The sequence below is a fragment of the Saccoglossus kowalevskii genome, chromosome 7 (genome assembly GCF_978046115.1).
Source record: "Saccoglossus kowalevskii chromosome 7, keSacKowa6.1, whole genome shotgun sequence".
Classification (NCBI taxonomy): domain Eukaryota; kingdom Metazoa; phylum Hemichordata; class Enteropneusta; family Harrimaniidae; genus Saccoglossus; species Saccoglossus kowalevskii.
This window is the reverse complement of record NC_140647.1, coordinates 9,523,475-9,539,519: the sequence shown is the minus strand read 5'-3', so window position 1 is coordinate 9,539,519 and position 16,045 is coordinate 9,523,475. Positions and strand designations below refer to the sequence as shown.

The 16,045-nt window shown below is 35.1% G+C and overlaps 2 protein-coding genes across 3 annotated transcripts in view; one reads left to right on the top strand and one right to left on the bottom strand.

Moving 5' to 3' along the window:
* Positions 1 to 6,964, bottom strand: part of LOC102804656 (PDF receptor-like) — a 35,897-nt gene extending 28,933 nt beyond the window's left edge. For both annotated transcript variants that reach the window (XR_014929887.1, XM_085501050.1), the window contains exon 1: positions 6,840 to 6,964. Coding sequence is in view for 1 of the 2 variants with exons in the window: in XM_085501050.1 (XP_085357176.1) it covers positions 6,840 to 6,900 (61 nt within the window). In the remaining variant the exon portion in view is untranslated. The remainder of the gene's footprint in view (positions 1 to 6,839) is intronic.
* The window catches only part of LOC100367644 (phospholipid phosphatase 3-like), a 212,664-nt gene that overhangs the window by 74,200 nt on the left and 122,419 nt on the right, over positions 1 to 16,045 (top strand). The window lies entirely within an intron of this gene.

Genomic DNA, 16,045 nt, shown 5'->3' with positions numbered 1-16,045 from the left:
TTGACCAGAATGGATATCACTGCTAATACAAACGGCCACACTCAGTCTTTTAATCTAGCCGTAAATCTAACACTTTCCGGTGGTTATCCTAACTACTCCAAGGCTCCATCCATTACCAAGTCCTTGACACTGATGGCAGAGATACGCCGACCTGTCTTAACTTCTAATAGATTACTGGCTGTGATCAAGATATGTATAAGGCAGCCAGTTGGAGCAACACGCTAATTCCTTTCCTAATAACCCTCAAATACATGAACACAACTCTCTGCGGAGTTCGTATCGCTGACATCAATGATGCAGTTTTAGAAGAAGAAAAAACATCACTATTTTCCTTACGCTCAACAATGGTCCCCTGGGTAGCTGACCTGACTAGCTTTATTGTATTTACTTCCGATCGATAGGTGCAGAAGGTGTGAATTATTTCAATGAGCGATATCGGTTCACATGTTTTAATCGTGGGTCATCATGTGAAATATATCCACGTCAATAATAACGCATTTGTAAATGCTTTGCGCGTCCCTGCGTGGAAAAGGATATTCAAAAAACGTAAATAACCCTATTCTTTATTTAGAAAATTTATATATATTAAATAATGGAAATTGAATTTGCATTTGAATATCAATTGATAGCATAATTCAATAATTTCTTCGTGTGTGTGTTTGTTTAATGTACACACAGTGAGCGAGTATGATTTCTGTTATAAATTGATTAGAAGAAAGCTTGAACAGTATAGGAATACATTATATAATTGTTCACGGTCGGCTAAGCTAGAATTAAACGAAAGTACAGAATGAAATATACACAGAAACCTGTGCAATGTTGTCACTTAACTCAGAAAACGATACAACAATCTGCAACGAAAATATAAAACAGTTATCTGTTAGGGACTGGTCAGAATTTTATGCGGGGTGGGACTGGTGATACATAATGTGTATATACAAGTTAATTATATGATTGTACTCGTACCTGGGGTTCGGTTCTTCCAGTAAAACAATTCCTTTACATGAACTACTTGACCAACTATGAGCATTATTCTACACATAAGACATTACAAACCCGGTGTGTATGACATGAAAAATAGGTGTACACTGTAGCTCAAAGTGATATGATAGCAACAAGGTTTGCACACAAACAGGCAAATGTTGAGAATTGATGAGCAAGTTTTCTAACACCGATACTTCTGGTAAATAAAAACTTCTATGGACTATGGACGTAATCCCACTATTTCCATTTCTGTATGCAATACACACATTTATTATTGAACAGGTGCTTCGATGAGACCATATTCTCTACATACAAACTTTTAATTATTTAAGTTTTATTTTGATACTGTGGCCTTGATTGTAATATCGCCACTATTCGGTGATATACATGAATGTAATTCATTGGCCAACCTGTTTGTGTTGATTTAAAAATTCATAAAATCCCCCGAATTTAGTAAACAAGAAAACACCGAGCTACAAAATATACTTTCTATAAGGAACCGTTAATCATAACCGTTAATCAAACCTTTAAATGCCGCATAAAATGTTGTACAGAACATACTTGTATATAATAATATACGATTGATCCACTTCCCAAACATGGGATATGTATACAATCATGCAGTGAGGGCAACTGTACTTTTGCAATAAACTCATAAGTACGTAAGGAAACAAAATAGAGTCCCATAAGAAACGTCCTATTTCGTAATGAACATACCGCCTTTGAGGTTAAGTGTACAAATTGCCGATAAACGTAACTCAATTATGAGGCCTGATTGTTACCATTATAATGCAATGTGATTGAAAGTCCCTCGAGGTTTGCGACAACTATTAGCCACACGCAACTGTTAATATGTATGTATGTTAATTAATGTTGTGTTTTGTTTTGCTCTCTGACTGACGTGGAGTTATAATCAATCTACTTCCAAAGTTAAAATATCCGGAAGGAGTAGAACAAGCCAGTCACGCATATGTCACGTCATTGGACGCCGCCGCCAGGTTTGTTTCCAGTTTAGGTGGCTTGACTATTGATGACGATAAAGTAATCAAAGGAAGAAGACACGTTATTTTCGACTCAACGGAGGTCACGTCATATCAGGTGTATATAGAGAGTAATATCATCAAATATTAATATTCAATATAGTGTTTCCACAGTATTATAATTGCAGACTCTGATGTATCTCTTGAAAGATATGTAAGTTAATAAAATAGTTGTTCTTAATATAACAACAAAGAGTGGTTGGTTACGTTTGATATTCAAATAATTTGCATGATAGTTACATGTTTAATATTCTGCGAGTGTACACATTCAATTCTCACAGATAACGAGATGTCAGTTGGAGCAGATAACATCATACCCTGCCTTCATTGCCGCATATCAGGCTATAATTTGGTTAAGCTTGGTCGGTGACGTAAAGAAATAGAGTCTAATGCAAATAGATTTCGGAAGTCTCATGGAATCGGATTCAACCTGATTAACTAATTGGACAAGGCACTAATGAGTTCAAGGGTGACACAGGAAATAAAAAGTTAGGAATTTACTTACATGTTGATAATCCTATTTCAAAACAACGAGAAAGAAATTATACTTGTATTAAATATCGATTACTCTCAGTGTTGACAAAGTACATTTACACATATACACACACATACGAGAGACAGAATTAGTGTCAACAATCAATGTACGAAAGAATGATATATTCACAGTTGTTTGTATAGACAATGTTTTGATTCCATTCCCCCACACTGTTTCGCACCTCACATACACATACGCAATACATATTTTGGTTGTTTTTATATACCTATTCCAGTCAATATACTAAAATTAAGTATATTTGCATTCACAACTGGAAATACATACATGTAAAGACTATTTATAAAAAATAAACACTCGCAAACAATGCCACACCTCTCGAAGTCATCTTGCTATGACTGATGATTTGTCATTTTCCGTAGGATCAGCAAAATAATAGTTAAATACACCAATTGGTCGGGTCAATGTGCATCCAGTAACCTATTTTGTTGGGTTTCTCATGTCTGTTTTTCAATGTGCATTGTGTGGTTTAGCAGTATGTTATAAATAAAATAATAATGTCTGAATACAGAAGGTTGAATACACTAATACTCATATCAATACCAATCTTCTCTGTACGTATGTTAACACACCCGTTGGAAGTGAAAATAATAGCACATTGGGGATTGAAGCACACGAATGTAAACACAGATGGTGTTAGTATTCGTAATGAGACATTGGGGATGCTACATTCATATGCCAATATATGTATTATCAACAATGTAATTATGATTCTCAGTTTCGAATTAAAATGTAATGTACACCCACTAGCACACCTTATAGATAAGTCGAAATCTAAAAAATAAATTGGGAAGGATTGCTTTTCTGTGGCGTGCTAATAAATGTTTGTGGTCGGCGATGAAGGTGTAATTTTAAAACGCATTATAAAAAAAGTGGTATATTTATTTCCTTGATTGAGTTATCGTATTCGTGTGATGTTCATGATTTCCTTGTTATCAGAATGTAATGAACAACATTATCATAAATGATTCGATGCTATTCACCACATATTGTAATGAACACTCTCATGTGGCACAGCGTTACTGGGTGGTATTCAATGCATGGTTAGGATGCAGTTATTTCACCATTCAAATTATTCATCCTTTCAGCGACTATTTATTATTCAGCGATTATTTACTGTTTCTGGTTTTATTTTCTGTCCTTGGTTTGATTAACCATGACAGTCGGAGCTTAGTTGACATAGCAATATACATGGGTAGCAAATTATTTTATTTGACAAACTCCTTGATTTATTAGTTAACATATAAAGAATTTGTGATGAAAACATTTGTCAATAACACGTATTTTTTCAGCAGAAACAAGTCAGGCAGAAATATTCTCCTAATGAGGACTGATTCTAGACCACCAGTTTTGACGTTTATATGCGGATTATTACACTAAACTGTATACCGTTGCGTTAGTATAGTGATTGATGACCCATCCTTCACTTTGTACAGTGAACATGTCTTTAGATATCAAAAGACACTTAGCAGTCGTGTAGTGCATGATTCCCACAGAGAGCTAGAAGCATAGTGTCGTCATGTATCATAGTGGTACATTTAAATAAATTGCACATTATAATCGTATTACCTAAATAATGAAGGATCAGAGCGATTCTAAACTAAAATATGTACACACCAAATGTACTGGTCATGATAATGATCATGGACGAACGGCATTTAGTTACGTTTATTTCAATAAGCCATTATTATGAGTATATGTGGGATGATGACTGTCACAGCCTGTACATGGACCAACAATAGTAAATTTACGAGTTAAACATCTTAATATCAAACTTGCAAGGCCGCTGAACAAAACAAAACCATTAGCCGATGGGTGTCTAAAGTTTGAACAAGTAATATTAAACCAAAAGAGAAATTCTCAAAACACAGCATATAATGATATTATCTAACACCTATAAAAAGTCATATTTTTAAAAGTTTATAAAATTGAAATGAGGGATTCTCGAACATGGTACATTGGCTATTTGGCAAGTAAAATGAATTATTCGTCCACACATTACATTTGAACACATTTATCATGGGCACTTAGTCTAATAAAATAGGGTTTGGCCTCCAGAGAATGAGAAAATGAACCACTTTATTCGTAGGCAACTTTCTCTTCTGGATTATGTATGCAGATATCTGACACATACGTAATAAAACGTATTTGTCGAAAATAAGATACATCTAATTGATATGTCGGAATTATTATGCGCAAGCGACCGGATAGATAGTCAACCTTTACAATAAATGCAATAAACTATTAACAGTCATCATTAATGTTTATGTCACATCTAAAATTATCCCTTGAGCCAATCAATCAGGCGTTCTCCCATCCTACAACATCATAGTCCCAATCACGATTCATCTATCTCACTTCTAGTCAATTGTTCGCCAATGATGCGTGTGGTGATGACACGCTGCAACTTGGCAATCAGTTGAATTTTCCCTGGAGATGGGCAACATTATATCCAGAGTAGATCGTTGTAAATCTCATGCGTAAAACATGTTCTCTCAATAAGGTAATTGCAAGTATGCTGTTTCTTGAGTCAAAGAACTATATGTGAGATATTTCATCTTACGCGCTTAATCTCTTTATAATTGTCAATTCGTTTGTCTGTTTTGCTAATCCACGATATTAAACTCATTGTTTTATAGAATACAAAGGCATTTAGGCAATTTATACTTCTCTCTTTATAATGAGTTAGTTGGCCTATATACAATATATCCACTATAATTAGTTTCGCTTCTTCAGCTGAGTAGACATGACTTAATTTGTTGCCCTTTATATTGCCTTACATAACCAACACTGATTACTATAGTATCGTTAATTACTTTCGATTATAATAAATGAATATATTTCAGCCGAGTTAAGGAGAACTAGAAGTTGAACAAAGAGAAGTGTCGTTCGTGGATGTGTACGTACAATATTCTCATTTACTATCATTCAGATCTCATGGATGTTCATTTCAAGTAATTTCCGCATGTTGTCCAAGTGGAATTAGAAAAGATTCTCCCGGTAATCAATATACAACACTCTGTATATTATATATGTATTAGCGATCTTTTTCTGGAAGATAAGATGGTAATCCTGCATTTCACTGAAAACATCTTGTGTATATTATCTACATCAGTATGCACATGTCGGAAGATTACATCATTTATCTTTGGCACGTCGGGCATTAGGTCACTCACAAAATGATGATATTCATACACAGGTTTTTAGGGTAATTAATTATCATCACCACGTGCATCCATCCAATCTAGCTGGCGCAACTGCGATATCGGATTATATTTACGATTCTACGATCGTTTTAATCAAGTGGCAATCGTTTTATGTCGAGTACATTATTAATACTATTACATATATTAAAGTCGCAATGCCAGATGATTTTATTTGGGGTCGATCATGTGTGTTAAATATTCTCACAAATGAATCATTGAACAAGATCGCAGCCTAATATAATATGATTTGGAAAATTGTATTATTGTTCTGTTTTTGTGTTTTGCCAAGGTGGTAAAATTTTGATAAATTGCAAAGTTAAAACATATGACAAGGATTATCTTTCGGCTGCTGTATTTGGAAACGTAAAATTTGTATATAATGAATAAATAAAATGATCTATATAATAATAAAAAAGTTATATGGCTTTTAAAAATCCTTCTCACAAATGGGTCAGGATTGGGACTTATCGATTAAGTGCCACGGTTATGACGAATGAACCATTTTAAATATTATAATCCAACGAAACAGTAGTTTCAAAATATACAGAGAATATGTTGTATGTAATTAATATTTGTCTTATAAAAAAAGATAAGATATAGAAGGTTAAATGTCAAATATGTTACAGATAATTGCCCACGCAAACATATGCATCAACTACTGTGGCAACCGATTAACGTATAAATGAAAATCCTTGCAGACTAATTATATCTTTTTGTTGTGTTGTAACGTTTGAACAATTAGTAATGAGATCCATGTACGCACACAAAAAGATATATATCAATATTCATCGTGGTGATTAGTATACACGCAAATTGCTATGTACAGTTCAAATAATAACAATCTCTGTCACGTAATATTTGATCACCATGGGAATTCATTGTATCCGTAAACCTAAATATCCTCGTTGTGTGGGAGAATCACTTAAAGTCTAATTCTGTTTGTATGTATTCAGGACGTAATAGAACATGGCATTGCTATTATGCAGCTACACTGCCGTTTCATAAATGAACAAAGATGTAATTGATGTGATGAATAATGCTGGAAAATAGTCTTACCTTCGCCGACCACAGAGTTTTCATTTAAAGCCACACAGTCAGCTTCGTTATTCGGTGACATTATTTAATTTCAGTTCCATTGGTGTCGTACAAAAATTTGGATCAGTACCAGTCTCAAGCAATCTGCGGGAGTGTAAATGAAAGAGTATATAAAAGCTCTTACTGTAGTTGTGGCGCAGTTAGTCGGATGTACAGGAATTTCTCAATGCTTGCGCTATCGAGTTGATTCGGGTAAAATAGTCACAGTCAAGTCTATTCGGTTCAACAGCTGCAATCCGTGCTTTGGAAAACTGCGCATGAACTATGTGGCGTTAGTCTCACTGCTACAGTGTACACCATACGAAATACCACGTCGAATAACTGTTGAATAAATGTTTACAAGACTGTGGCAAACAGTTGCACACGCCGGAGAATAGTGAGTAGAACTCTACAGCAAGCCACACCGATACAAACTAGCTGTATGTCCGCATTTTCCATGATACGACCATGCCCATGAGGGCGCTACAAAATATCCGACTCATTTGTAAAAGAACATCAAAATATATATGCATGCATCAGCATCCCGTGATAAATTGTCAAAACGGGTAGATTAATGTAATTTATATTTATATGTTTCAATATATGTTCTATATATGTAAATTTCACACAACAACACAGCAAGTCTAGCACGGCCCCCTACCGCCACCCACACCGTTATTCCCCACTTTTACCAGATTTTGACATTTGATGATTTATATGTCAGTCGTTTATGATAGTGACATATGTTTATGGTGATAATACTTGACACATTTACTGCCCTGTTGTTGCATTAAACCTATATATTGACGCCTACTATGATTATTCAAATACACGGTTTACATATAACGAATGGTGCCTCCTCGTGGTTGGTGCAAATGATCAAATGTACATTTTGATTAACGTTTTGGAATATAGGTTGACGATAAAACCAATATTTCACTTCACTTCTGATAAATACGTCGCCATTTAGATGGAGTTTCAATGTGACTCTCAAAGAAAATATGGTGAAAAAAAGAACAGATTGCTGAAGCTCAGTGCAATTTATTATAAAAAAAAAACGTGTTTTCATATTTGAAAGCTTATGTAATCATGTGTACTGTGAATTGCGCAGCATATTTCACTGATTGCTAAGTCTAAGTGATTGTAAAGAACAATATAATTATGCAAATTATTTACTGAAGTAAATAAATAAATGAATACAGAACTACAAAAATATACAAAAATAAGGAATACAGTTATGTTTGTTCAAATAGACTATTCGCGACTTTCTGTGTCACCTTGTATCTGTATCCAATTACTTCATAATTATTCGCCGTTGTGTCTTCTTTGTTTATTCTCCAAGTATCATATCATCATTTTATATAATACTATAAGCGTTTACAGATAAGCTTATAGTAGCGTAAACTCGTGAAATTTGGCATTCCCCACGCCGATGGAGGTTTCCATACACACACTTCGAACGAACCTAAATCGCCGCTTACGTAACACTTGTTGTTGTAACTATAGCTTTGAATTTTTCATAAATCGTTCGAAAGCACATTTGCATTTTTTACTTCATTTATACAGCGGCTCCGGGTGTATACAAGGTAAGATGTAAGATGGCCGCCTATTTTCAGTATGCTATAGCGTGGTACTCCGCATGATTACGTCATTGTCAAGTTTCACGGCCTGTGTACACGGAATATTACTTTCACTTGCAGTTTTTACTGTTGACCATGGGCGAAACAAACAAAACCGGGTTTTTGTTGAATGAACTAAAAAAACATGAACTACAAACATTGTTTGTTTGTTTTTTTGGTGTTGATCAAAGCATATAATAAAAAAAATCCCTCCGATTGCATTTCCCATAAAGCACTGGTGCAATCTCGTGGTTCTATGGAGGAACCATCCGCTCCAAGACCGATTTAGAACAATATATTAACGATGTATGATAGCAAGCTGTTGGTGACGAATAATTTGTGTTGAACGGAAATTGGTCTGAGTTAAATATTTGTTCATTTATCATAAGAGTAGGTTATACAGTAGTTACATAAAAGGTTCAGATATTGGTATTTTACCTTAATTATTGAAATGGTGACAATATATCGTATGTTGGGGGTTATTTCAAGCCATAAGATTTTGTCGCAATTTATTTTTCTGTTTTTAATATTACATTTTCATTCAAACTTTGTGTTAACGTTATGTTTATGTTGCTTTTCCTTGTGACGTTCTATGTGGTAAATCAATTTGTTTTACTCCTATTTATAGTTTCCACGCATTAAAGTGTTACTTAAATGTCGCATTTGTCCCAACATCAAATTAAGTCATGTCGTAACCTTTCTGTTGAATTTCTAATCTATACTAACAGTGATACGTTGAGATTGTCAACTATATAACAGAAGATTTGCAATTGTTTTTATTTATAGGCATGGAAACAGAAGTCTCTATTTCGGTCTCCATCAAAAGCACCTATGGTAGTAATTATCCATGAAGTTCGTATAGTATTTGTAGTATTGCATGCAATGACACTATGCGTGAAACTGACATCAATAGAGATATATTTCAAAATGTATTACTGCGTATGTACATTAAGTTATATTTAGGCAATGTGTAGTCTTCTATGATTCAATTTCTGCAATCGAAATGAACTCACAAAATACATTTTCGATGGCTGGATTTCTGTGATTATATTTTCTCGTATGGAAATATTTTATCCGCAGAATAATCCCAGTTTTCATTTATATATCAGATATCGAATACGGCTTCAAGTGTGATTCTCCGAATAGGATTTCTATGTTTAAACCACAGTGTGTACGTCCTCCGAGGTAGTATATATACATATATGGTTACGTTAATTGGAGAGTTGGAGAATGTACGTTCTAAGGTGTGTGCTATATTAGTAACATGTCATCTTATATCACGTAACAGAGAGAATAATTGAATACATGTACAGGTGAGAATCCCATTCAAATGTCGTGTTACTGATATACTGTAATGACTCTCACAATGGATCAAATATACACACAATGAATTCAGAGATCAGATCATTTGCACATTTCAATGCCACGTGTACGCCGTCAAATCCGCCATTTTTCTTTATTTAAGTTTGTAGCTAGTGTAGTCGTATGGCTTCATTTTGTGCTGTGTTAAACTAGACGGTATTTTTAAACAGACCTCTTAGTTACTTACGCAACCGAACCGAAAAACACATTACTATATACAAAATAATTTGTTATTATCGAATCTGTCAGGATTTTGTACAAGTTTAGCGTGCACGAAAAAAAAGGCGTTCAAGTCAAATCTATATTTCTTTCTGGTTGTATGTGGTCAAACTCCCATCGTAACCCGCAAAGACAAATTGACGGGAAAATACAACATTAATTAGATCATTTTATTGACAGTTTTCCTACGATATCATGATTTTCTTAGCTAAAGCAACGTGAGATCAGACGACTGAGGCAACTGGAGCGTGGTTCGCCGGAGACCAACTGTTGGTCAGATAAGGCTTCGTGTCTATATAATTGCCTACACAACAACCAAACACGGCGCAGCCACGAATACGCTTCAGGCTTCCCTTAAAAGAGCAACTACTGGCAATGAAAATAATCGTTGTTTTAATCGCATGTTATGAGTTCAATCAGTCAATTAGAGAGCGAAACATACACTAGCACACAAGTGTGAACATCTGTCGAATGCCCAAAATATCAAGCATTAATTTTCTTGATATTTTTCGTTCTAAACGTAAGACGGCGCAGTAATCTGGAAGTCACGCTACTCTTCGACAGATTACGATTATGGCCTAGGGGGCGCTAGACAAACGTCTGACTAATTCTAGTCCCTAGACAATAGAGAAGACAACATATCAAATCCCTTCCTCTCCAAAAACTGCAACTAAACATAGTTACTATGACTTTGTCAGGTTGTCACGAGTAGAGTAAGATCTGTTCACCTTCATTTCTGAAGACCAAATATCTTGTTATAATGTTACGTCTGTGTGTTTGATGTATTTGTTTGTATGTATGTGTGTATACGAAACTGATATTTTAGACAGATAATTCAACAATCTGCACTCGACCAAATGTCAACCCGCTTATAAAATAACCAATGTTGATACTGATATGACATCAATTCGCTGGAAGTACAATTTCAAATGTCACAGCGAGTTCATGCTCCCAGGGGCTAATCAATAATTTTACCGTACGATATAGAACCCAATCATTCTGCTGACATATATCACAGCATTAACGGCGGAAATGTTCTTATTCAGACGACTGGACACAGTTTCGTATACTATCTTGTCAATTATATAATACTTGATATTCGATGTAATTTATTGGGTAATTAAAACAATCCATGTGAAAGCACCGAGCCAATATGAATTGGGTACAAATGGTGTTATCATAACATTTCCAGTAGGTGCCACCGAGCCATGATACCGTCATAACATTTACAGTGGGTGCCGACGAGTTATGGTTCATCGATATAAATTAGATACGAAACATATCGTCATAAAATTTACAGTGGGTGCCACCAAGCCACGGTATATAGATATGAATTAAGTACGAAAGTTATCGTCATGATATTTACAGTGGGTGTCACCGAGTCATTGTATATCGATATGAATTAAGTACGAAAGATATCGTCATAATAGTTACAGTGGGTGTCACCGAGCCATGATATATCGGTATGAATTAAACTTCGTCTGGTAAGAAACTTTGCGTTATACCTTGGCTAGCCAAGTTGAAAGGTTTGATTTACAATAGCGGTTAAAAATTAACACAAGGACACAGAGACGTTTCGATTTACAAAAATAAACTAACGGTAACGTAGCAAATTACTCTTTAGGAAAATTCATCTCGATTCAACGGGATAACTGCAGTGGGAATGTATTCCTTTAAATATGATTTAAATGATAAACCTTGATGTCTTGTGATGCATAGGTGAGTGTTTAAATCGCACACATTGTACTGTCGTCAAGTGTGCCTTTGACGTGTGTTACAGCTACGAAGATCACAATTCAAATTTTCAATTGAACCTTTGTTTTCATTTTATTAAAGGTTGGAGTTGAATATTCTATTCAAGTCTATTTCAACGCAACCTTCCGGCCAGAAATTTTAATTGGCGTAAACAGAATATGCAAAACACAGTGAACGCACAGACGTCATTGAAGAGGTCTACTTAGTATATATAAGCCATGTTTGTTTTCGTCGTTTGTGTCTAGAAAACACAGTACTTGAAATGTAAGTCTTTGAATATGGGTCAATTTCATTAGGTTCTTCTCGTGTGCCGGCTTCGATTTGCATCATGGGTATTATAGTTCACATCTGTCGCCAGTTGCATGGCATGTCTTTTAAAATCGTCACATTCAAATATATGAATTACAAAATCCATTAAGATGCCGAGAAGTAAAGAATACGGAAATAAAGTCCTTCTATTATAAATTTATGATTCACAATGGTATCACTCATCGCTTCATGAGTGGTGAGAACATAGCTTGTTGAAATGCTTTTATGTGGTCGATAAATTGACGTAAAACTATAGAACAAAGCTTATGTTTGGCATGTAGGTAGGCATGTCCTAACCATACAACATGTTTACTGTGAGTCACGATTCAATGTTTTTTTTTCATAATTGTTTGAATCTGTGTATACAATGAACAATAGTGAGCATTTAATAAGTCTAGCAACTACTGCAACCAGTTAGAAACCACTTGCTAATATCAGTGATATCGACATGTTAACGATTGGTTGCAATGATATAGAAATCTCGTGACATATATTTTTTAAACAAGTGTGTATTCACTTCACTTGAATAACCTCATGACGATTGAGTCCATCTTACCAAATGCTCCAGACAGCGAATTTTCCATTTACCTTAGACGAGCCTTTAGTCATAATGTGTCTTCTAGATACTGATCAGTGGCTTTCGGGTGAGAAAGCCGGAAAGGTAGACTAAAGCTTTTAACTCAATCTGATTTTACTACTCTTTTATATTGAAACTGAAAACTGCGGAGTTTCATTACAGAACCTTTCGTATTCCCCTGTGTAGTCACACGAATAAAAAAAAACCGTTTGCACAAACATCTCACGTAATTCTACAGCACCAGATTCCCCGTCAAGAAACAGGGGATATCCCGACCCCAAGCCAAAATATAGGGAATACTAACCTCACAACTATACAGACATCCCAATATGTGCAATATTTCACTATGGAAGCAGATATATTCTTTTCTGCGCCCCAGTTCAACCACTGGAAGTGATGTATAGAGGTATAATATTTCATATCACATGATTTGAATAACATTCGATGTATCCACACTACAAATGCGCATTTCTAAGTGTTGAATCGAATTCGTTAGTCAGCGTCACTCTAAAGGGCATATGGCTGTATGTTCACCAGAAGAATTGTAAAGACTACATTGGAGCTAATTAAGCCGAACGGCCGTCAGTCCTGACTACAATGAATTCTTCCTTGAACGCGAGAACTCTTCTGTGAAAAGATGCACGGCAATTCTCGATCGACTCGCCAGTATATATATATAACATATCGTTCTAATTTTTCACGTGTATATATATATACTGGCGAGTCGATCGAGAATTGCCGTGCATTATATATATATATATGCCTACAGAAAATGTTTCTAGTATTAATGTGACGTAATATAACAACACTATGCTTAGAAGAGTAGCGAACCTAGGAGAATACTAATTGCTAGCAACTCATTTGACAACGCACAAATTGACAACTACCACGCTGCTACAGTGGGAAGTGAGTCAGACTTTTCAAAGCTACTTCGCCAACACGGCAATATAGCAATAAAATACATTGAGACAGAAGGCAGAATATAAGAGGGAGTCTACAATGTCGATAATGGAAACCTCGGTTTCAGAAGAATATTGCTACGCGGCGCCCCAGCCACGTAATAAGAGTTCGAGCGACGACTCGAGATAAATAACCTTGAGCGTTATTCTGAATGACGGAGAATAGATACGCCTTATTCAGCAGTGTCCGTGGTCTAATACGTCTCGATGTATGTTGTATGCATTAATATGCGCTTTAAAATAGAATAAATTACATTCTCAGTGATCATCAAGAGCAACTATTTGATATGTACCTTTGATTGACAGTAGAGTTTTTTGTATTTACTCCTTGGGGGGCGACTAGGTATATTATAGACGAATCACTTGAATGGAACTTTATTTGCAAAGCTTATCTCTCCATTTCAGCAAAATCACTGGTTATGTACCATAACAATTCTAAAAAAATGTATTAGATTATAAAACAGCCGTTGTGTCCCGGAGTATGGAGCGTATGTCGTAAATATTAATCGATTTCCAGCTGTGAAATAAATTGATCACATATCCAAGAGGTCCGGGGGAGTTTTGAAGACTTACTAATTGCATTTTACGGTGCGTTCGAGAAGATGTATTGTGTGAAATATGAAAACAAGATGTCCTTCTGTATAGGGTGCACGTTGATTTGAGACAATGCAACATGTATTCCATAAAGCATTTCGTTTACCAGGCGTTAGTTTTAACAAAGCTAACATTTTCTTAAATAGGATAATGTAATTCAATATAATATACTGTGGAATACTTTATTTCCGCTGGAATTAATTTTCACTGAAAGGGCTTTTTGGGCGTTTTGTATGGAATTTATTTTCACTGATTTTTGATGAGTTTAATGTGAAATATAGAAAAAAAAGTATATTCGCTGGATTTTATTTTCACGGAATCATCCCTTCAGCGAAAATAGCGAAAATAAATTCCAAGCGAAAATAAAGTATTCTACAGTAATATAATATTATAAAACACATGTTTCGAAAACGGACTATTATGATTTGCATAAATTGAGCACGTTTTTAGTAGAAAGATAAGTAGAATTAGTTTAATCATCTTGATTATTTTAAATAGCCTAATGTCGAATTACACTGTAGCGATATTAACACAGCAAAAACAAAATAATTAATTATTGTAATTTGTCTTTTCCGTCGTATAAAAAGACAGGAATACGCGGTTTGGTCAGGTATTTTACTATATCAACATCAGTTTTGTGTCGCAAATATTGATTCTGTATTATAGACACGCAGCGTTTGCTTTGTAAGTTCTTGAACTTTTCATATAGTATAAAAAATGTGTTTTATACACATGCGAATAATTGTATCTGTACACACCTTTGTGAAATATTTTTGGGGGACAGCATATAAGCATATATATTCAATTTACGACAAAGTGAGGCAAACAGGTTTTAGGACCACCGATTGAAAAGTTGACCCCTTTGCATCGCGAGCGCGTTCAGTAACATGGCAACCATAGAACACGCCCGGGAACTGAAAACTCGTCTACGATGTAATTCACATTTAAATGTGACTGTAATCCGTATCCCGCGTCATAAATTAGCTTGACACGACGCACTGTAGTCATGCATGCGTTTAACACACAATATAGGCTATTTAGCAATTCGGTTAGTATTATACACATTGTAATACAATATGGTATTATATATTGACGAATCTAAAGGCGGCTTTTGGCTAATTAACCTCCACTACTCTGCAATGGACAAAATTTACACCCACTTTACGTATTTTATATAAATCCGCCTAGGAATCAGTTGAATTTACGGGAAGGTTGGATTTCAATTCTAAAACAGAGGGACGGTGTTTTAGATTTGAAACATTAGATATTCGTTCAAGCCTTAGGTGGTGTATGTATCATGGCCTAACATATACACTATCAATGTACTTAGTGAAATAACATACACGGAATATGTACATTGGATGTTATATGACCGTATTTACATTATGCATAATAAACCACTTGACTCTGAAATGATTTAGTTAGAATTGATATTTAACAGTTTTATGTCACAGATGAAGGGAGAATCCTAGACATTGTGGTGATAACATTCGTCTTAGTTATGGTAATGTATCCTATTATTCATAAATATCTCCAAGTTTTCTTTCATCAACACAGATCCTACATACTCAAATGAATTAGAGAATTAGCTGTATATCATACGGTTCTTACCTGTCAGCTAGGTAATGTGCAGTTTCAAAGGCGAAGGTGTTTTTTTAGAATGGATGTCTTTATAATGTGACTGATGAAGACGAAAAACCTTTTTGACGATCAAAGTCGAAAGTATGTTGCTACCCGCAAACCTGTGTAATTGTGACGAAATATTCCTGTGTTAGTGAATAATTGCGTTTTCGT